At 45.7% G+C, this 22785-nt stretch overlaps 1 protein-coding gene across 5 annotated transcripts in view; it reads left to right on the top strand.

The window, feature by feature from the left end:
- DIS3L2 (DIS3 like 3'-5' exoribonuclease 2) overlaps positions 1 to 22785 on the top strand; it is a 193189-nt gene that overhangs the window by 120728 nt on the left and 49676 nt on the right. For 4 of the 5 annotated variants that reach the window (XR_008578235.1, XM_054834804.1, XM_054834807.1 and 1 more), the window contains 2 exons: positions 1683 to 1790; positions 6556 to 6789. Coding sequence is in view for 4 of the 5 variants with exons in the window: in XM_054834804.1 (XP_054690779.1) it covers positions 1683 to 1790; positions 6556 to 6789 (342 nt within the window). In the remaining variant the exon portion in view is untranslated. The remainder of the gene's footprint in view (positions 1 to 1682; positions 1791 to 6555; positions 6790 to 22785) is intronic. The other variant, XM_054834806.1, reaches the window with a different exon arrangement.

Here is a 22785-nt window from a genome sequence, read left to right on the forward strand (position 1 = left end):
TGCTGATTCATGTTGCAAGCGACTGCTTGATGGTCAGAGACCGTACAGTTAACCTTTTGGCATCAATATGCACTGCAATTAGAATGGATTTATAGCCATCATCTGGTGCCAAACCACAAATGTGATTAAATATTTTAAGAGTCTTTCCTTCAAAGCAAAAGGTAAATATGAAGTGTATGCACTTGAGGAGAAAATGGGCACCTGAGACTTTTTTTTTTTTCCTTACTGTTTTGAAGAACAGTTCTTCCCTTGGTAACCAGGTAGAAAATCTTATCTCTGAAATTATCAAATCAGTGTCACAGAGTTTGGAAGAGCTGGGGTTTGCATGCCAGTGGGCTTGCTGCTGGTCCTATATTTACAGGGTGGCACAGCAAAGCAATCAAAACGGAAACTAAATTAAATAGCTAACATATTTTATGGCAACTAAGTAGAGCATTTCTCTCTCTGTTTTTCTGGGATGCACCAGCCCACATTACCATTCAGAATAAACAAGAAGGACGTGGTTCTTCTTTGAGGGCAGTTATTGCTTCTTCACAAAGGTAAATAACGAGAAGGGAAATAAGAATGTGAAACTCTAATAATTAGGTTTGCTTTGTTAAACAGCTGCTAAATATTAACTTTACTGCACACTTCACCTGAGAAATAATTCAGGGATGGTAGGAACACTTGGAGCTGCTCAGGTCTGCTCTAATGTGAATGAATACGCTCCAAAGTTTTTGCTTTGTTGCTATAGTCAGGTGAGTAATTCGTGGTTTAGTAATTCAGTGTTCAGCAGCAGAAATATTGATTAGTTGTAAGGAATTAACACAGGTTAAAACATCCCTGCCAGAATTTCCTGTTGGCTGACATTTTGTCCAGAGTTGAGTATAGTAAAATAATCATTGTTCTCTCTCTGTTTGCAAATACCGTGTTCAATAGTCATAAAACACATGCTTTTGTTTATCTCACCAACATCTACGCGTTCCTGTCTGTGCTGCAAAACATGGCTCAATATTTCCGAAAGCCATGCACCGCTCCTGTGATGCATGGGAGAGATTTCATTTGTGCTTTGCAGGGAGCAGACTTGCATTACTTGCCTGGTTACGGTCTTCAGTGGCAAAGCAGGAAACACAGTTCCCAAATCCAAGCTCTTCAGTTCCTGGCTGCCAGGACCGTGTTTCTTCAACATCAAGTTTCCTGAGGTGCTGAGCCTTCCTCGTTCTTCCCAGTGGGAAGGAAGTGGAAAACAGAGCAAACTTTGTCACCTTAAAAGCTGCAGAGTGAAGTGTTAGCATAACCGAGGATGCAGGATGCTCCAGGATGCTTACTGCATTCCTTGGATGGGAGCACTGGGAATGATTCCCAGGTTGGAGACTTGTCGGCTCCCTCTGGTCTCATTGAGGGATGGGGCTGATGTGCGTGTCAGTGGCCTTAGCCATGTCTCGGTTCCTCTCGTTTCAGAGGATTTGGGTTACTTACTCATTCCGTGCCAGCATGCTCTTTGCCATGTGATGTAGCTGTGACATGGGTGATGCATCCCAGAGCTATGACGTAGCCACGGAGAATGTGATCCTGAAGGTTTAATGCATTTTGTCCTTTTGTGCATTGTTGAGCCTGTCTTTTACCAACTGGTCAGGGAAGCTTGGCCACAGACGGATCTCTACTAAAAGTCCATATCTCACCAAGGCTCTCTTCTCTTCCAGGTGATCCCAATGCTTCCCAAGCTGCTCTGTGAGGAGTTATGCAGTCTCAATCCCATGCGAGATAGGCTGACTTTCTCTGTGATGTGGAAGGTGACTCCAGAAGGCAAGGTACCTCAAGTAGCAGACAGTCATCCTGCTAATCAGTCCTCCCTCGGTGGCCAGCCCCTACCCTTGCAAGCAGAGTGGTAAAAATGCCATCCCCTAACACCCAGGTGGATAGCAAAGGACTTATCGGTGAACAATACTGGAGGATGTAGGGCTGTCCCTGTATCTTGTCTTACTGATGAGATATTGTGGAACTTCCAACTGGAAAAATCTCACAACATGGTGGGGAAGGGAAGAATATTTGTATTAATCTTAGGAACAGAGAATTGCCAGGTCACCCATTTGTTTAATATCCTACCTCCAGCAGCAATCCAAAGCTGACGCTTTGGGTGGGACAAGATGTTCCCCTCAACTCCAGCCCTGCCTGTGCAATGCAGTGGATGTGGGCAGTATCCCTCTGCGGCCTCTCTGGCAAACAGACTATTTCATTCTTCTTCAGAGCTACAAATTACATCGATCCAAATAAAGCGTGATAGCTCTTCAGCAAAGGCACAGCTCCATCCTCTGCATGTGTTATTTCCAGGGAGCAGTTGTGGAAGTTGTCAACCAGTGCAGCGAGCTGCCTTCAGCTGCCTGCCAGCTCTCCCCAGGTCTTCGTTTCTCTCCCTGTTCCTCTCCCGCACTCTTTGTTAACCCTAACAGCCTTCTCTTTGGTGATCACAGGGTCCCCTCACTAATCGAGGAGGGCTAAAGACTGCCACTACCAGAGGACTCTCTGGTCTATGCAAAGTACGCTTTTTGTATCAGAATAATTTTTTTTTTAACTCTGTGAAGAATATTTCTTGTGCCAGTTCGGTAATTTTTCGCAAAGATTAACTTTACTTCCTTATTATTGTCCATGCTGCTCTAAAGGATACTGAATCTTGTTTTGTGCTTTAGCAAAATTTAGTTGCAGTTCTGCATTTGTGTTTCTCCAGCTATTCCCTGCTCTGGCACTGAGGTGGGGTTTTTTTGTTCACTGTGAAAAGTGTTCCACTTCCTATAGCGACAGCATGATTACTCATGGGGCCTTCTAATAGTAGCTACTTGGTGGCCCTTTTATTGAGTCTGAGTGGTCTTTGAACAGCTAATAGTCAAGTCTTAATTAAAATAAGCTTCTAATTAAATCTTGTCTCTTGTCCCCTGCAATATGTACGTTATTTGCTTTTCAAACAGTGTTCAGACCAACCCTATCTGACCAGTGAGAAAATAGAGGAGCTGCAGCATCTGTCGTACTGATCAGCAGGGAGCTGATCTCTGCGGGAGCAGCGGTCTGGGCCATGACCACGCGTCCCCTTGGAAAGCAGACTGCCGACGGCCATCTCGGCAAACTGGTTTCTCCTAGGAGGTCTTTCAGGACTGTAGTCTTAGTCACTTGATTTGAATATTGGGTGAAGACTGGAGAAGAATTTACTCCTTCCAAGAGGAAAAGTGGTTGCAGAGCTTTTGCCCAGCAGGGCATTCTTGTAAGGGCTTATCTATGAGTTGGGACAGAATGTGTCTCCTGTGTTTCTAGGTGTTACTGTAGCCTGATCTCAGTGCGCTCCAGGCTCTGCTGGGTGAAAGGGAGCTGAGTCAAAAGCCCCAACACAGCCCTTGAACCTCAGCTGGTGGTGGAGAGCCCTGAGAACACTGACACTGAGGACAGGACATTCCTCAATGAGGGACCCATGAGGCCAAAGAGCACTTCATTGCACCCCGTGTGCAGTTTCGTAACCCTGAGCTTGCAAAGCAGAGCCCAGAGCACCACTGGAGGTGTGAGCTGCTCTGAGGTGCCACTGTTACTGTTCCAAAGCAAGTAAGTCTAGAGCTAATGCATCTCCCACGCATTAGGAAAAGCCACGCAAATTCCTCATTTGAATGTGACTATTGATAAGTTGTTGAAGTTTTTAATTCTTGTTTCTTTTAGAAAAATAATGCCAGGCTCAGCCCTTTCTGGGAGACAGGCGGTTTCTTGTTTCTATTGCTTTTGGGTTCTGGAGTTTTTATCTTCTAGTTTTCCATAAGCTCAACAAAATGTTGCCTGAGCAGCGCTCCACATAGCTCCATGGACTCCAGTGGGATAGTGTGACATGATGTATCTGAGATGACTTTCCAAGGGCAGAGACTTTAACCATATTGTTGCATCTGTGCTGTTCTTCAGAAGCAGAGCTGGGCGTTCATAGGAACAGCGTAGCACGTTCTTGTTCAGATGCAGTCAACAGAAAGATATTTGAAAACAAACGATGCAACTCTCCTTTTAAAGTTATTGCCTGGTGGTTTGAAGCACAGCCCTGCTCGTTGCTTCTACCAGTGAGGAAGAGAAATTGCTTCAGTCTGAAACTACCTATACAAACAATCTGTCTTCCAGGCTCAAAACTGTTGTCATCAGCCAGGACATGATATGGACACTGCCTTGTGTGGAGAAGTCCTCAACCTCCTGCACAGCTATGTCACACCCTCAGAGAGACCCGTACCACCAGGAACTGTGCAATTGGGAGGGTTTCAGCTGAGCCACACTCACTGCCATCACATGATAAGCTGGGGACTATGGCTTTTTCTCAAAAGCAACCAGAGCTGGGGGAAGCATTAACATAACTGTAGAAATGTTTCAGATACTTGTACTCTGCCTGGAGTCTGAGTGCACCAGGTTTGCTGTGATGGGGGAGATCTTGCAGACCTGTCTTGTGGGCTACTCGTAATTTGTGAGTTCCAGCACACAACCCCCAGATGTTGCTCCTCCAAACTGCTTTCCTATCCATCCACCACTGGTACGTGGGCCAGCCAGCCTGATGTGGCTTTCCCCACAGAAGCAGAACTTGCCCATTCCTCTGGTGGGTTTTCCAAACCAGGGGTGCAAGGCTGTGGTTACCCTAGGTCTGCTTGGATGGCTGCTGAAGGCAGAGATGAAGGGCATTTCCAGGAAACACTTGGACAGTGGGTAGAGTTAAGTTAGCTTGCCGTGGCAAGGCTGAGTCTGGCAGCTCTGCTCGTTACACACAGAGATTACTGGACTGAAATAGAAGTAGTGTCTGAAAATGTTTGAACAGCGAGTTGAAAGCTGCTTATTCCAACTGGAGGGTCTGTAGAAGTGCTCAACTGAAATGAAAGCTGCTCAGCCTTGCTCCCAGATCATCTCAACATGGAACAACACCTTTTTGGTGCCTGAGTACCATCTGTGCCTTCCTGAAGTCGAAGTATCTCTATTGCCAACTGGCTAATAGTCTTCAACTTGCTAGAAGTGGATCATTTAAAGAGTGGTGGAGCCTCTTCCACACCAGACATCATGCTTGCTTATTATCAGATGTTTTGAATCCAGCAGATTTCTTCATATGTTGCTGACCTACCAGATATGGATCCCCCATCACCACAAGAAGCTGGACCACATTTAATGGGATGCACCAGAACACAGAGCAGGTGCTGCCAGCACTTTTTCAGCATCTCCGTCCAGCTTTGTGACTTTCTCTTCTTTTCTTTCTCCTTGGTATAGAGAAAGGGGCACACAGAATAACCCTGAGCACTTTACGTTGCGAAACATCACTTGCTGCATCTCGGCTATCAAGACACTTTCTCATTAGAAATGAGCTTAAATGCCCTGTGACTCTGAGCTGCTGAGCTGTACTGCACGTATGTTCTGTGGGGCACAGAGGAGGGAGACAGCAAAGGTATCTTAGGGATCAATCCTTTCCTGTTAAGGGGGTTTGCCTCTCTGAAGCAATGTCCTTGATGAGTCTGTCTTTGAGAAAGCTGACTGTTCTCCCTGGACACCATCACTTGCAGAGTTTACCTTGTCCTGTTGTGCTGATGAAGGGGTGAGGTGGCACTTGCAGCTAAGGCAGAATTACAATTCTCCATTCATTCTCTGAGCACTTGTGCTTTGAATGGTTTATGACAGACCACATCCATCTCCAGAGCCCTCATGCCAACGCTCTTGACTTTTCTGAAGAGCCTTCTGCCATTTGTCCTTCTATGCTTTCTCACTGGCTTGATGAGTTTTTGGACTCTCTTATGTATCTCAGCTGAAAATAGATTTTCCTTTCTGCTTTAAGAAATAATTCTGAATTGCTACTTCTACATTGGTATTCTGTTACAGAGTTTAAAATGGGAGTGGCTTCTGGTTTAAAATAAAAGAATTTTATAGGCTATTTATAGATTATTTTCCTCTAGATTCCAACATAGTTTGGAAGCTCAGAAAGATCCCTGTCTTGAGTGTGGGCCTAGGGCCATAAGCATGATCAGAGGAACGGGGGGGGGTCAGTGACTGGCCATCTCTCCTCCAGACCCATCAAAGTCCTACTCAGGCACTTTCACAAGTGCTAGCCAGACATCGGAGTCCCTGCAGTACTCCTGAAAATGGAGTATTTTAGGGCCAGCCCCTGGTGCCCTGCTGGCCACATAGTAATTGAAGAGGTAGAATGCAATCTGCTACGTTTTAAATACAAGATCCTTCTTTGCATGTGTGTATCTGCCTGTTGCCAGCCCTGCACCCAGTAACCTTTGAGTCAATTCACTGATTTCAACTCCCAGCTGGGCTGTAGCTCTTACGAGCTCTATGAAGGAGGGAGATCAGGTAGAGAAGAGGTCCAAGCATTTCCTGTGTGATGGAAAGTCTTTGTTATACACATTATTAGACACTAGAGAATCTATATGGGCAAAAGCCTTTCTGGTGGCCTTAGTATGAGATCTTCACTTGAAGTTCACAGTCAGTGATGAGGTCTGGTGTCATTCCTTCCAGTTTGTACAATTTCCCAAGCTGTTGTGTACTGGAAGAATAAGCCCTCACATCTATTTACACTTTCCAATTTTGCAGATCCTTGATGAATGGTTTGGGCGGACGGTCATCTGCTCCTGCGTGAAGCTAAGCTACGACCATGCACAGAGTATGATTGAAAGCCCTGGGAAGGTGTTCTCACCTGAAGAACTTCCCCCTGTCTCCCCTCAACACTCAATAGCTGAGATCCAGCAAGCTGTGCTGAACCTGCATCGAATCGCCCAGCACCTCCGCAAACAGCGCTTCATCGATGGTGCTCTGCGCTTAGACCAGGTGAGTAAATCCAGCCACTGTAAGGGTCTCCCGCTCCAGTGAAGCAATTTCATGTTGTACTCCCTAAGGATTTTCTGATCAGTCTAAAAACTTGAAGGGGAAAGTCAGGCTGGAATAGAAAGGCAGGTTTGTGTGCCAATGTCTTCTTAAAAGCGGCATCAAATTATGTATTATGTACCAAAAGCACTAAGTAAAGTAGGATCAAAAGAAAAAAGTTCCTGTTTTTTAAGGAATGGCCCATGTTCCAACATTTTTCAAAATCCTAAAACCTTGGTGGAGTGGGTAAGTAACTTACACAGCGAAACAAATCATGATGGTGTCATTCATTATCAAGCAGTTCAGATATCCTTAGTGCACATTTCACTGTGAAAGGCTCATCCTCCACATTTATTTCTGTGCTTGCAATACTCACGTTTTCCACAGCTTTCATAGCAGTTCTCTGGGCAGGGAAAATGACTAAATGTTATCCAAGATAATACGTATAAGTGCTGGGTGTGTTTCAGAGAAAGAAATGCTAGTGAGGAGGTTTTCTGTCTGGGGTGATTTAAATAATCTTGTATCAATTGTGGTATGTGTCATTACTATTTTATAAGTAGATCCAGATATTTTAGACTATCACAGCAAAAATACTTTTGCATTTGAGGTTCAGCTGCTCTGAGATGGCTTCTGACGGTTTTTGTGGATAGGAGGTTCCAGTAATTGATACAACCCAGTGGCCTTCCTGAGCAGGAGACAAAATAATCTCTTAATATGAGGAAGCTCTATTGTTTCATTTTGCAAAATGAGTGTGAGTCAACATGAGGATATTGCTGAGAAAGAAGCTAGTGTACTGAGATGTGTAAACAGGACTATCATATGTAAGAGGTATGTTGTAACCCTTCCATTTTACTCAGTGTTGTGGTGGTGTCTCCAGTTGCAGGGAAGTCTAATTTTAGTGAAATCATTGCAGAGCAAAAGAGCAACGAGTGTCTGTCATCTGCAGCCTTCCCTGGCAGAGTATGTGGCTTAGTCTGGCAAAACTGTGAAGAGGAGGCAGTGTTCTGTTCCCCTTGTCTAAGATGGACAGGATGAGACATCTGTATCTTGAATTTCAGTAGGGGAGATTGGGGTTGTATTTTTGGATAAACTTTCTGGTGTCTAAGGCTATCTTGCCTACATCTGTTGTAGGGGCACTTAGACGACTGGTTAGGCACACATAAGTGAGCCTGCAGCAAGGGCATTTCCTCAAGGTCCGTCTTTACTCAAAGGAAATAATAATTCTTAATTTTTGGAAATGAAACTCCCACTTTCAAGTCCTGCAGAGCTTGCTTAAACCTCTTTGGGAACAGAGTTTTCCTTCTGAGGTTTACTGTACAATGGCTAATAAGCTGGGCTTTTGTTCCCAAGCACACTCTGAATGCTGGAGAAACAAAAAAACCCAGCCTTTGCACTTGGTGAGCTGACCAGGAAGCCTTGGAGATGTCTGGTTTGGAACAACAGTCCGCGGGTGGCTGGGAGCTCTGGCCCTGAAAGGTGACCAGCTGCATTCCACAAGTCACGCTTACAGTGTAGTGCTGAGCGGTCACCGTATGTGCCTGATCTGAGTACCTGTTATCAAACTAACCTCAGGGAAAATATGTTTTAAAACAGTTGTGACATTTTCAATGGGAGGACTTGGCCGGGGAAGCATCCTGTTCCAGTGATACCCCGTAAAAGATTAGTGGTGTTTTGTTTTGCTCCCTGCTGTTACAGAGGAGCCATTAAAGAGAACGTATTGGAGCATCATTGTGAGATTGGGGTTAAAAGCCACTGCTAAGGGCATCTGAGAGGGCTGATTCCTACTCAGCCTAGTTCCTAACCAAGGTGATAAACTGAATTATATCTCACAAGTGGCGTTTTATGCTGCGCAGTATCTCTCAGCCCTGGCAAGAGTGTCAGTGTGAAAGTAACGGTCTTTGAGAAGGAAGGGTATTTTAGTTCAAGGGACACTTTCACCATACTTACTCTTTTCAAATACTGCCTTGATAGTTGTATTTTGATAAACTACACCCTCCCTGGCACATGGAGAAAGCAGTTACTGCAAGGCCTGAGTAAGAACAGTATGTGAGGGACAGGTGGGTGGACATGGCCGGTGGCGTATGGCTGGACAAAGCAATCTGTAGGCTTTCCTAGAAGGAGATGAGTCCCTCTTTCCCTGAGTTCCCATGGACGCAGTTGTGTGCTGGGTCCAACCTCCAGCCCCGAGCGAGCAAGCAAGGGTGGGCCCAAATGGGAAACACACCTTTCTAATCGCTAGACCTCTCACTGATTTCCTGTTGAGTAATGTAAATCCTGAACAATGGAAGACAAACTCCAGCAGGAAACTAGGGGCAATGAATTATCAGATTCCAAATAAATATGTGAGTGAAGGAAATGATCATCTCATGGTCTTAAGGGAGGGGGTGGCTGGCCATGGATGACTCCTGTGCTTTTTTTTTCCCAAGGGATGTGGGCTCTCTTCCTATACATTGCATTATGTTTGAGAGCTTCCTGATGTAACAGTGATGACTTTTTTTGCTTACTTCCACCCTGCCATTTTTCAGTGTGATCTGCTCTGGTGCTTTCTGTTGGTATTAAGAAAATCACTGGGGGAAGAGTCTCCTGTGCTGCTTTGCCACTGGCTGTGGTGGCCTTGGGCTGGTGCTCTCCCTATCTGCCTCAGTTTCCCCTTTGGAATGTATTGATCTCCCCCGTAGCATCCGTATAATTTAGCATTTATTCCCAAAAACTAAGAACATCTCTCAGGTGAGGCCATTCATGGGTTTATCTTTATAATAGCAGAAATACTGGTTGGCCAGGAAACCCCTTGCACCCAACGCAAGATGGCTCCAGTAAGATGCAGCAGTGTTGGGCTGGCAGTGCCGTGGTGAGAGGAATGTTTCATGTTTGAATGTCATTGCTGAGTTTTTGTGACCTAGTCTGAGAGCAGCATCTGCTTGCCCATGGTTTTATCTTTTAGCAGTAATTTTAGAAGCAGGAATCTCCTATAGCTCAATGACTGAAGAATTATATTTTTTTTTTAATAACTTGGGAATTACATACCTGGGTCACACAGAAGACCTTGAGACAAATTCCAGAGGTAGCACATGGTCTTGAAAGCTAAGGATTTGTGGATTCAGTGTCGCTCTATATGTGTCTCTTTGGGGCTGTCTGATTCTGAATTCCTGCCTCAGTTCAGTCCTGGCCATGGTGACCTACATACCTGCCACTCTTTTTTCCCCCAGCTCCTTTCATGCCTCTGCAGAGGTCTGTAGGGGAATCCTGCTGCATTGGACCTTGGGTCTGAGGACCATCTTTGCAACCAGAGCCACACATCTGTCATTCTGTGGGCTCTTGCTGTCCCCATAGGCCCCTTCTGGGGCTTTTTCCCTAGAATATGGTTTCCTGTGCTGCCTGCCAGCTTTCCTAGCTCCAGAAGGCAGCTGAGCTCTGAGTTTTAGAGGTTTAAAGTCTTTGCACCTTCAGCAGCTAAGGAGCTTATGAAACTTTGTCCCACAGACAGAGATTAATGTATTTCTTTTCCTTCTCATTTGGAGCTGCAGCTTTTAGACGTAAAGGAAGAAGTGCCTTGTACTGTGGCTTTGAGAAAAAATGTTCAGATATTTACAATATTATCTTTCCCCCCCGGCTCGCCTCCTTCCTGCCCGGGTCCAAGAAATGCCACCCCTGTGCTGTCCTCTCACAGCTCTCGGTGCACCCACAATGTAAATTGGAGCAGGGATCTGACCTGGTTTAAAAACCAAAGTGAGCACAACCCACAACTTTCCTTTTTTTTCCTGGCCAGGTTACTTTGAAGTTGGATCACTTCCCCAAACCACAGCTTTTAGAAACACCAGCCAGGGAATCAGATAGAAACTTGCTTTCAACAAAAACCATCAAGTTTGCAGAAAAGCTCCTTAGCTCAAGCCTGCCTAGAGGAGACCTGCTGATAAATAGTTCTCTTTTTGGCCTGAACAGTTTCTAAATGAATCACGAGGACAGATGCCTACAAGAAGACAGGTTAAAAAGGATTTCTGTGCGTATTTAAAATGAGAATACCCTGGGATGCTGATTTGTCTCTATGACAACTGTCTGTGAGCTGAGTGGTGGCTTTTGTTGTGCCGGTGATTCTGCCTTTGCCAGCACACTTACACCTGGGTGCTCAAAACGTTGGCATTGACCAAAGTTCATCGTGAGAACAACCCAAAGTGCATTTGCATTAGACCGGTTAATGGCATTGAATTGTTTGCTAGAATAGCTTCTCTCCTTGTTCTCTGCGCAACAGACATTCAGCTTTGCAGGTGTGTGCGAAAAGGGAAGGAAAAAGGATAAAAATGGCAAAGATGAGAGTGTTATGCAAATTTAAGGGTTGAATTGCCAGTGAAATGGTCTCGCTTCAGCTTGCTCCCAGCCTGTGTGCTGTGCCACTGTCTTGTCATCTGAGCAAGGATTGCTTTTCCCTGTGGGTCTTTATTGTTCTGAATAACTTAAAGATAGTAAAAATTGTATTGTTGTAGCTCTGTAGCACACTGGAGACCTTATCTATGGTCCTGTCAGTGGCTGCTGGGTATAAGGAAGTAAGTGATCTTTGAGAACAGCTTTGTTTAATTAAGGTTGGTGGGACTCTTGAAGTAATAGAGTATTTCTGCTGCAGGAAACATAGGGAAACAGGCACAGAGACCCCAAACAGCAGACTGTGTGCAGAATACCTGCTCCAAAACACCCAGCTATATGGCATGTTGAATATATTAACCAGCTCTGTATAGTTTTCGAAGCCTCAGAACTGACTCTGCCTACTTGATGCAAACAGTTTTGAGAAGTTGACTCAAGCCATTCACACACAGACAACAAGGAGGAAGGAGGAAGAAGGACGCTGTGCATGCAGGATGTGACATCGTATGCTGGGAAATTTCGTATTTAGTTGTGGCTAATGGGATAGGACAGAAACACGTATTTTTAGACAGTAGCTCCTGCTAATGCCGTTTAATTGCAAATCTCAAGAGCCAGAGATTAATTACGATCACCATTCAACTTTTCCAATATGAATGACTGCTGGAAATAATTATGGGAAATTGTTTTGTCATATTTCCTGCCTCATATCTGTGTAGTAAGCATGCAGGTCTTCTCCTCTTCTTGCTATGTGGAAGTAGTAAGTGATTCTGCCCCGGTTAAACAGTCATTGTGTGCAAAATACAATATATTAGTATAAAAAATGGAAGGCACTTTGAGTTAGAAGAACTGTTTAGATGGGACAGCAAAGGGCTGTAATATTTTATAGACCTCAGTTAACTGAATGTGCATATATTTTCCCTACTAGCATGATTTGAGTTTATGTCTTAAAATGCTGTTGGGGCAGGAAGGCCATCCTGGCTTGAGTACTCCCCGGTGTGACACTTAGAATTTCTAGCCACAGCTGCTGTGTGTGCTACGCCTGCACACTCAGTGCACACACCTTTCTGGGGAGGAGTAAATGGCTTTGCTCCAGCCCCAACTCTTGACTGGCCCTGCATCTCTCCGGGGAGCGCTGCTTTGTTGGGTTTTTGGCCAGTCTCAAAGAGAAAGTCCTGGTGCTCGTCACCTAGGATGTCACATTGGTACCAAATTCATCTCGGATTTGGTTTCCTCAGGGTAGATTCAGGTGTGTACCCAGGCACTTGCTTTGGTCCAGGACAAAACCCAAAAGACCCATTTATAAAATCCTGAAAACAGCCACGATACCTCCCATAAGAGGCCGTTACAGCAACAGTGCATGAACATGACAGCAGAGGCAGGGTGGGCTGTATGTATGGTGCTGTAAGATAAATGGAAATGCAGACTGACAAGGAGCTTTCACTATTCACTTCCTATCACAATTCCACCATTGTCTGCTCCTTGTCTTTGATGTCTGGTTAAAGAGACATCACTGATACCCAGAATGGGGACAGCAGGTGCTATACGATCGTTGTGGACAGTTGCTTATACTGTGTGATGCATAAGGCAGCTGGGGGGATGTTGGATGTATTTGGAGATTAATTTCCTTTGGGGTTTTTATGTATTTTGCATAATACGTCAAAATGAGCATCTCAGGCCGCGGCTTTCTACTGGGCAATACTGCTCTTCCCCGCAGGAGTGATCAAAACGCATTTGCAAAGGTGCGTTAGCGAAGTAGGAATGATTTTCGAAATGTCTTTCCTGCAGTACCACAAGGGAACATGGTACTGTGCAGGGAAATATGAAATGTCATTGTTGTCGTCAGGAGCAGCTAACGGCACAGGTCGGGCAATTTGCGCACACACTGAGGATGCGCGCAGGAAGAAAGCATTGCGGGATCGTGGTATGGAGGGTGTCTGCGTTGGCTGAGCATCTTTCTGTTTGCGTGGAGATGTTTTCATTGCCAGTAGGTTTTAAAATATTTTGATTAAATTAGGACGTTGAGTGGAAAGCCCTCAGAATCTAATGTTTTACCCTGGGTTTTTAATGAAGTCCTCCCAGGGGTGTGAGTAGGATTGATGTCCTCGCACATGTCCCACCGTTCCCCGATCGTTCTTTTAGAGCGGAGCAGCTGTGTCCCAGCAGGAGCAGGTGGTGAAGTGGTCGAGCTGGCTCCGGCAGGAGGGGGGAGTCGGACGCTGGAGCACAGGGCTCGGCTGTACAGCATCGTGCTGGGAGCCACTGCAGCCAGATGTCTGGGCAAACACGGCCAGGAAGGAGCTCCCCACACAGTGGTGCTCTGGCATTAATTTACCATCAGTAACGCAAGAGTGGCTTATGACTTTATTCTTCCTGGAGTAAGTATTCCAGCCAGTAGCTCAGATATTCAAGTTCTCCCGTCATGTACAAGTGTTCTTCTTCTAAACAAACACAAGTTAACCCTTGAGTTTTATTAAATCTACCATAGACCTGCAAGCTCAGAAACTTCTCAAAAAAAAAAGTTCTTTTATGCTCTAATTGTGAGATGCTGTCTGTCACAGCAATAGCTTCTCTCGTCTGCCAGCCTCAGAGCAAGTATCAGAGAGGTGGCCGGCTCCGTCCTTTCAGACGATGGGAATGGCACGAAGAGGTGAAGCAGGTGCCTGAGCTCACGCAGTGAGTCAGTGGCAGAGCTGGCAGGACGAGCCTTTTCCTGATTCCCAGGCCAAATCCAGCGCCTTGGCCAACACTGACCGTTCTCTTCCTCTCACACTTATTACTGACGGCTATTGAATAAGAATCGGTGTGCTTTTGTTTCTGCTGTTTTATTTCTGGCCTGGTTAAGGTCAGGGCTTTTTATCCGAGTTCCCCAGCAGGTACTTCGCACGGTGCAGAGCAGAGAAACAAGCCACATCAGCAGGAAGGGCTGAACTGTGGCCAGCACTTCTCTGCAACACAGAAGCGATCAGTCTGTTTCACAAGTGCTCTCTCTCCCCAGTCCTTTCAGTTCTCAGGCTTTGCCTACGTGCGCCAGGACCAAGCCAGTGCGCTGCTCTCCCACGGACGTCTCTCTTGCTTGCACAGGACAGAGTTGCAGTGGGCAGTGCTTCATCAGACTTTCCAAATTGCTTGGCTTTTTCTATCGATTGAATCCAGTTGGTGATCAGCCGTTGTAGAAAGGGGGTGAGCTGACAGTCAGCACATGCTGACCTGCAAGTAGGGTTGAAGGTGTTTGCAGGTACTCCAGATTCACACATGAAGTAGACATCTCCTGGTTTCCTGGACTACCGGTTACATTGAAAGAGGTTCAGGATGGAAAAACTGGTTCTCAGTGAAGCAGAAGCAAACTGGTTCTTCCGTGTCTCTCATAGCAAGGCAGATAAAACCCAGGAAGACATGTGTTTGTGTAGAGGTGCACGTGGGGTGAGTGCTGGGAGGAAATTCTTATTTTACGTATTCTGCTGAGGAAATGATCCTTGCTCTGAGAGTGCTCCTCTCCAGTTGATGGTGTTTTTCTTCCCCAACAATGAACAGACGTCACCAGAAAGTCTCGTTTTGTTTCAGATTCTGTTTATCACGTATTTGAACAGAGACTTGACAAGGTTTTTTTTCAGGTATTAATTATAGCTGACTGCATGGCTAATCCATCATCCTCTTTAGATGGAGTCGCTGGGTATTGAGTGATGTAACTTCAAATGTGATCAGTCTGCCATGAGTGAAGATGAGGCAGCTCACTGTCAGAGCCGGTTCTGTTTCACCTAACAGTAAATGGAAGAAAGGCTAATTGTGTAATGACAAAAGACAACGTTTGGAAGGAGATGAAAGATTCAGACATTGCAGTTCTGTGATTACTCATTTCAATTCCAAAGTGAGCAGAGGAAAAAATTCTTGCTTTCCATGACCACAACTAATTTTATCAGGTGTCTCTGGGCATGATGATTCCTTCTGAGTCCCAGGATGTTTTATCTTTTCTCATCCATAGCATAGAGATGCTGAAGTACAAAGAAGCTCAGAGAGCACCTGTCATTTCCATAGCCCTCTGAAATGAGGCTACAAGAGTCTTAGCCAAGATCCCAGCAGCTGAGCTGAGGATGGAGCTGATCTCACCCCATCTGAGGAAGCCAGCACCTGCTGAAGTCCACCGTTGGGTTTATCTTTAAACATTCCAAGTCCAAGCCCACATCTCCTGAAATTATATGCCCTGCTAAAGTTTGCAGTGATTCATTTGGAATACATTTTGTTGAGCAACCTCTTGGTTTTGTTTTGAAATCAAGTGGCTTTGAATCTTTAGTAGTTTAGATCATTTATCTTGCCCTTCTGTACATCTTTATATGGTAATAAGGAAGTTGTTCAAGCATATGAGCATAATTCAGAGCGTAGATTTCCTCTGAATACGTAATTGTGTAAAATGGGAGCGTGAAGCATGACATCTCAGATAAGGTTGCTGGTCCACGTTGCACTTTTCTTCTGCAATTTGTCCATACTTGAGATTTGAGAAAGACCTTCTGCTTGAATGTGCTCCTTCTTTGTGCAGCGCTTTGTTCGGTTGTGGGAGACACTGATTTCCTGTTGCTTCCTGCTCCCATCTTGAGACACAGATATCCATCTCTCCCCAAAGATACGTATTCACAAGTTATGGCATTGTCAACACCTTAAAACCTGACAGTAGTGTTAAACTTTGCCCACTGAAGGGAAGGGATTCTCCAGTTTGGATCTAGGCTGGTAGGAGATATATTGCGTTTGTGCTAATTAGTTACCAATCAAGCTGGCAACAGTCTGTTGCCCATCTATGATGGGCTACCATTAACTTGATAGTCACTTGAAAACTAAGCAAGAGGCAGTGAGAAAGTAACCTCAAGAGTTTGTTGGGCCAGAGCGGTTTCAGAGACTTCAGACATCTGGAAGAAACCAGCCATGCAAAATCACTGTGGAGGGGTTTTTGTGGGTAATTCCTTTAACTGGACTTGAAAAACTTGTTTCTGTCATATAAATAGAAACTAACCAAGCGGTCACTATTCTTTAAAAAAAACCCAAACAAAACCCCCAAAACCAATTTAGCCTGAATACAACAAAATTTAATTTGTGCCTTCCTTGACAATTGAAGTAAACTGACTGCGTCATGGGTGTGATCCCTCTGATCCTGCTTACCTTGGGGGCCTGCAGAGCTGTAGCACATTGGGTGTCTCACAGCAATGCTGAGATCAGCCCTCCGACCAAGAAGTTCTCAGTCCCGTGAATCAACAGAAGGTTTTGCCTTAGTTTTAAGGCTGCAGTTTCACCTCAATTTCCAGGTCTCTGTTTTAATCTCGAGACTCTCTTTTCTGAGAATAAACCTCATTGATTGAGCTAGCACTTTGCTTCTGATTAGCATGTCAGAGTAGAACCTGACCCACAATACTAGGAAATAAAATGCTTAAATAGCTAAAATGGGATTAAAAAAATAAGCAATTTATTAAATGATTTCTCTGTCAGTGATGTGTTTAGCAGGTATAGAAGACAGAATGAACTAAAACAGGCTTTGGCATTTCAGAAAGTGAGTCATTTTTTCTGTTGCATCATGTATAAACTTTTCCCTTCTCATGTATGTATGGTTGAAATTACTTTGAGGTTTTGAATTTTCACTTCAGCTCTCTGTTTTTTATTATTTTCAAACATTACTGAAAGTGATGGTCGATAGTCTTTAATACTGTGCTTGCATTGCCTTGCTCTTTAGTTATTTTTTTGAAATAAGCCAGTGAGCAACATATAGGCGGTTAAATGAGCTGGGGAGTTACTGTCTTCTCGTGTTTAGGTAGGAGTAAGAGGTAGGTGTATTGATGGATCCATAACGTGGTGCCAAGGGGTGCTGCTGTCAAATAGCCTTTAAGCAAGGGACCAACCTTGAAATCCTTGTGCAGTGTGGTCATCTCTTTTCAAATTCTCAGGAAGCATTTGTACAAGTTCATTGAGATCAGTTTAAAGAGCATGATCACAGGGTGATCTTGCTCTTGGGTTTGTTCAGTCCTCTTCTCACCTGAGCTCTGACGTTCTCCATGCTGGAGGAATGCTATTGCTCAGTGTCCCAGGAGTTTTCAGATAAAGTCTAGAGCAGACAATCAATACTGAGAGAGGCCAGATAGAAATATGGCATCTAAATGGAGTTTCCATAGGTTGGGCCCAGCACAGAAGCCAGTTGGTCTCCACATGCCAGGACCAACAAAATGATGCACATGCTTCTTGGGATGAAGAAATCCAGCAGATGGAGGTGTGTTAAAGCTGCTCATGTTTGCCCACTTTGTAGGGAGAAAGTGGCTGCACCTTAGGATGAACTTGATGTTCCTTTTGAGTTCATAGCTACTGTCTGCAGCTGAGCACTGCAGGAAAGAGAAGACTTGTCCTAATCCCCAAACATCATCTGGGCTTCATCCCTTCAGGAAAATTGTTGAAAGGCAGGCAGCTGCTACAACCAACTTCTTTGGGTTGGTGAGTTTCTTGCAGAGTTTTGGCTTGGTATGTTGCAGGCCTGGTTCATCCTTACTCTTGTTGTTTGGTAGGTCTGTAGTGTGCTTCGAACCCAGCACTGAGGATCAGTGATTTTGCTGTAAGTAGCCTTTGTAATAGTGGTAGTATAGTGATGGGTACAAAATACAATTCAGAGGAGGAATACTTGCTGAAAAGAGCTTAAATAGCCAAGAAATGGGTGCCACCACAGGCATTTCTTCCAACCCTCATTAATTTTCATTTTGAAAAAGCTGTGTTTGGGGAGGGGTGGTTTTGTTTGTCTAAAATAAAAAAAAAATTACCCTTCTTCATGGAGCTGCTGCCCCAAATGTTTTTAGAACTAGCGTGCAGCTGCCCGGTCTACCTTGTTTCATTAGAAACTGTCTTGATCCTGAGTCTTGGCAGATCTCATGAGAGTCCGTGAGATCTATTAGATGGGTCTGAGGTGACTCTCCATTATGAGAGGGTAGGCATTTCACAGCTTGCTGAATGTCGACCACGACAGCGTGGCACCTGGGATGTGCTGTATCAAGGCTTGAGCTGCAGTTATGGCATCCTGGAAATGTAAAGCTGGACGGGGCTTTAGGAGATGATCCTTTCCCGTTCCTGGCAATAGCAGGAGCTCGGCTGGCAGCGGTCCCGTGCCATGTTTGTTTGTTGTTGCTTTGTCACTGAGCCTTTGTAACTGCTGGCACCTATGTAGCCAGAGCAAGTTCCTCCTGGGGTTGTCTCCCTGACTTTCACCCACCTGGCCATGCAGATACAAAACATGTGGAAGAAGTTTGCCCTTGGGCCTGTCCCTCACGTGTCTCTGATTAGTTATTGCCTGGAATCTGAAATACTAAAGGCCGGCAGAAACCTTGAGAGGAACTTGGCCAAGTGTGCCAAGGTCCTCTGGGGTAGAGTTCAGTGGTCTGAAGGGCTCACCTGATTACAGCAAGGTAGTCATGCAAAGTGACTCACACGAGCTTATCTTTAATGTCATCAAGTGTTTCTTCTCATTACAGTTGACCAGACAACCTACTGGCTGTTGTTGTAACGGGGTTTTACTTGACGTAGCTGCAGCGTTGTGTGGTGCGGAGAAATGCCAGGGTGCGAGATGCCCTCTAGTGCAGTCTGGGTGGCATAGCTCGGCTCTCCCACGGACGGGGGCATTGGGGGTGAGGGGCACGGCTGGGCGAGAACCGGAGTGGGCAAAGCCTAGCAGGGACCTTTGCTCTTCAGCTTTAAGTGGGGATTTCAGCCTTAGGTTGGGTTTATGGAAAGCTGCGTGAGGCTTGGTTTAGGAAAAAAAAATTAAAAAAAAAAAGTAGTCCTTTCGAAAAGCAATTTGTTTCTGCTTTCTGTGCACAAGGCTTCCAAACGGACTCGGTCAGTTCTGCAGTACGATCAACAGGACTGGAAAAAAATACCAAGTGAAGTAACACAGTGGCTGTGGTAAACATGAACTGAGGCCTTGGAAATAGCTAATGGCATACCACAAAAGAGTCTCCTTTCACCCACCGCGGGCTGTGCCAGCAGCAAGCACTGCCAGCGCTGGCGTCTAGCAGAGGAAAGCATCATTTGGCTCCCTTTTGGGTTTCATTACTCTTCCTGCACTCCCTCCTGCTCACAGCAAAGGCCTTTCCAGTTGTAAAGAAGTGAATTAATTCCCGTCGTGTCAGTGATGGATGAGGCGCTTTCTCCCCCTTCAAAGAGGCGAGCCGTGCCGGTGAATGCGGGCCAGCGGAGTTGAAAAGTCCAGGCGGAACAGGGGAGCCCGCGGGGTGACCCAGCTGTCAGGCAAGACACCCTGAGGACGGCTCCCGCTGGTGCCCTGCGAGCGGGGAACAAAAGCCGCTCTCAGCGCGCTCGCCCGGCTTCGAGGCCCGTTTTTTTTTTGTGTGTTTTCAATGGACTTGGGCACATCACTTAACACACAGCAGCCGTTTGTGCGGGGTTCACGGAGCCTCAAAGGCTTTCAGAGGGTGCTTCTCCGCCCTGCACAAAGGAGGGTTAGCACGCCGATACTTGGGAGATCTCTTTTCAAGCGTCCATGGCTAATCATATTAAAGGTGACCTCGTGGGCAATGCTTTCCATTGTTGCCATATGTTTTGTCCAGTGCTTGAGTGATGTTGCGCATTGGAATGTATTCATGCGTCGCCTAATTTAATCACCAGGCTTAATCCCCTCTCCTGTTCTACATCCTTAGAATTTACTGACTCCTTTCTAGCCTCCTGTGCATTGTCTGGGTCTCCTTCACAAGCTAATACTGATGCCTGGAGATATTTTTATTTACTTAGTTACCTCCAGAGTGTATTTAAAAAAAATAATCTCAGCAATAAACCCAGCAACCTCTCCAAATGGTGAGTGAGCGCAGTGGATTCTCAAGGAGGCTGATCCTTCATCCCTGTGATCTTTTTCTTCCAGCTTTTCCATAGAGAAATTAAGGATTAGGCTCATGGGTTTAAAAAAACAAAACAAAATACTACGAATGGAAAATTGACTGAGAAAGTGGTGTGTGTCCTTTTAATATTGTTGGAATAAATAACTAATTTTAAGAACTTGACTGTCTCTGTAAAATATGGTGTTGGTTTTTGCATTTAAAACTTACCGCTTTGGTACAGACAACTCTAATTCCAGGACTGACCGGACAAAGCCCCAAGTCCATCAAGCTGGGAAATTAGAAGGTCTGATTTCTGCAAAACTACTGTAAAAAACAGAGAGCTTTTCAAGAGCTGCCATGCTCCGCAGAAGCCAGGCATTTCTAGGGAGCGGTGTTTTACAGAACTGGCTTTTAAGAATGATTTCTAAAGATTTTTTTTAAGACTTCCCTGCCCCAGCTGACTCTGCTGTGTGGAGGGGTATGTTAAAAATGGGAATTAGAGATTCCATTGTGTTGTGACTTGCTTTAGGAGTGCATGGGGGCAGTCCCAGCAAGGGAAGGCAGCAATGAGATTTTAGGATGATACATGATCAGGTTGCTAGTATACTGAACTCCCAGGGGCAGGAAACTTTTTAATTTCCTTACACTTGCTGAGGCAGATTGTTAAATAAATACCTCATGCTTTGGTTCAGCTCTTAGATTCTCCTTCTCCGCATACAATGTGCTGGTACCCACAACTCTAAACAGTGAGCTACATCCTGGATGCCTTTGAAACCTTAAACATAGCTTGTACCAATTTAACTGAATTACAGCTCTGAGTTTCCGTGTGTGTGTGTGTGCATGCACACACGCGTTACTTGCAGCCGAGTTCTCACACGTGAGCTCGCTGGTCTTCTGTGACTGTGTGTTATGGTTTGGGTTTGATAGGAGGAAGGAGGAATGACGTAAAAGATTGCAGATTTGTGACTGGTTTTAAAAATAGTTTTAAAATGTTATGTATCTTCATTTTGAAGAAAGGCAATACTGCTTGGAAACCACAACTACTGAACATAAACCATGTCGAGCCCCTTACATATGTTAAATAACAGTGTGGAACAGAGGGTTATAAACAGCCTGCTGTGCACTGATGCTGGAAGAAGATCACTGATCCTACCCCCCGCGCTCCAGCCCAGGGATTGACAGCAGCGTCGTGGGCTCTGACATCAACTTGGCCCTACAAAAATACTTTACATTTTACACCGCACCTTTTCAGAGTGAACCTTGCCAGAGCCCTTTCGGAAGCGTCTACATGCAGAAATCGCTTCCCCGCTGAAGCGCAGCCGTGTCGGAGCCGGAGGAAGACGTCTGGCCGTGCGTTAACTGGAGGGCAGGGTGCCCGTCCCGCTGCCAGCGGGCTCTGGGCTCGCTGGGACAAGTCGCCTGGCCCCCGTCCACTCCTGCTTCCTTCTTTCCCTGTGACAGAGGAGCTGCGAGGTCCTTAGGAAAGTGTGAGCAGGAGCAGGTTGCTGCCAGAGGAATTCAACCGAGCCACAGCCAGCCCCTTCCCGGGGGAGCCCGGCAGTTGTGCTAACAGCAGCAGCTCTTGCTGTCCATGGGAACGGGCAGGGATGTCCTTGGAAAGCTTTGGATCTCCTGCTCGTGCACCGAGCAACCGCGCTTAGACACGCCACAAGATTCGGTTAAGTGAGGGAGAGGAGATTGTGGCTCTGCCTGGGGAGAGCGAGCTGGCAGTGCCGTGGTGAGTTGCTTGGTGGCATTTTACGGCATGCCATGTGCGGAGAAGATGCTCTGTGGAAGGCAGTGGGCTGAGTGTGTATGGCAGGAGATGCCTTCCCATCCCGTGCTGCTAATGGGGAGGAGAAGGTTTGGCCAAGGACACAGCACAGCTGCCCGCAATCTTGGCAGGTTGTAACAAGCTGCGAGAGAGTCCAGATCATCCCCAGAGAACGAGCAAAGCTCGAGTCAGCAGTGCAAGGGTTGGACTTTGGGACTGTCAGGTATTTTACAGCAGCACTCCAAAGGATGAGGGAGAATGGCGTGGCTGTCAAACTGACACCTGCATGATGTGATCAGGGCATTCTACATCTTCGTAGTCCCAGCTCTGGTTGAATTGCTTGCAGATATAACTAAACATAGAAATCCTGTTGTGATCTCTCTTGTTACCTGGCAGAGCTCTTATCGTGTCGGCACAGGGGCTGTTCATGTTTTAATGGGTTTATCTCTTGTATGGAGGGTATTACAAGCTTTCCTCTGTCTTCCAGTGCAACTCTATGGAAGTCTCTCCAGGCAAGAGGCGATACCTGGGCACCGAATTAATCTGTGCTCCTGGGTTCTCACAGCTCCATTAGTGGCTTAGCAGGGGAAGCAGTTAGCATTAACAAACTTAAGAAAATAGGATTTGCTGTGTTTGATCTGCCCTTGGCTCCTTGTATCCTTCCAACAGCAATGACAAAGACTGGGCACGTTATGGGAAGACAAAAAGTAGTCATAGGGAAGACACAAAATAGACTGATTTGAACAATGTGTATCAGCATCCTCCAAGGCTCTTGGGGAAAAAGAAGAGTTGTACTATAGTCAGGTGCAATAAAAGACACTGAACCATTTTTCCTCCTGCCACATGCACAGACACATCTGCACCCACAGCTCTTACCTTGCCTTTCCCCGTGGCTTGAGCCATGCAAAGACAGTGCGGTGTCCCGTCTTCCTTCAGGTAACCACTGCTTTGGGATCTGTCGCTGGCGTGAGGCTGGGGCACCTCTCAGAA

The sequence above is a fragment of the Grus americana genome, chromosome 9 (genome assembly GCF_028858705.1).
Source record: "Grus americana isolate bGruAme1 chromosome 9, bGruAme1.mat, whole genome shotgun sequence".
Classification (NCBI taxonomy): domain Eukaryota; kingdom Metazoa; phylum Chordata; class Aves; order Gruiformes; family Gruidae; genus Grus; species Grus americana.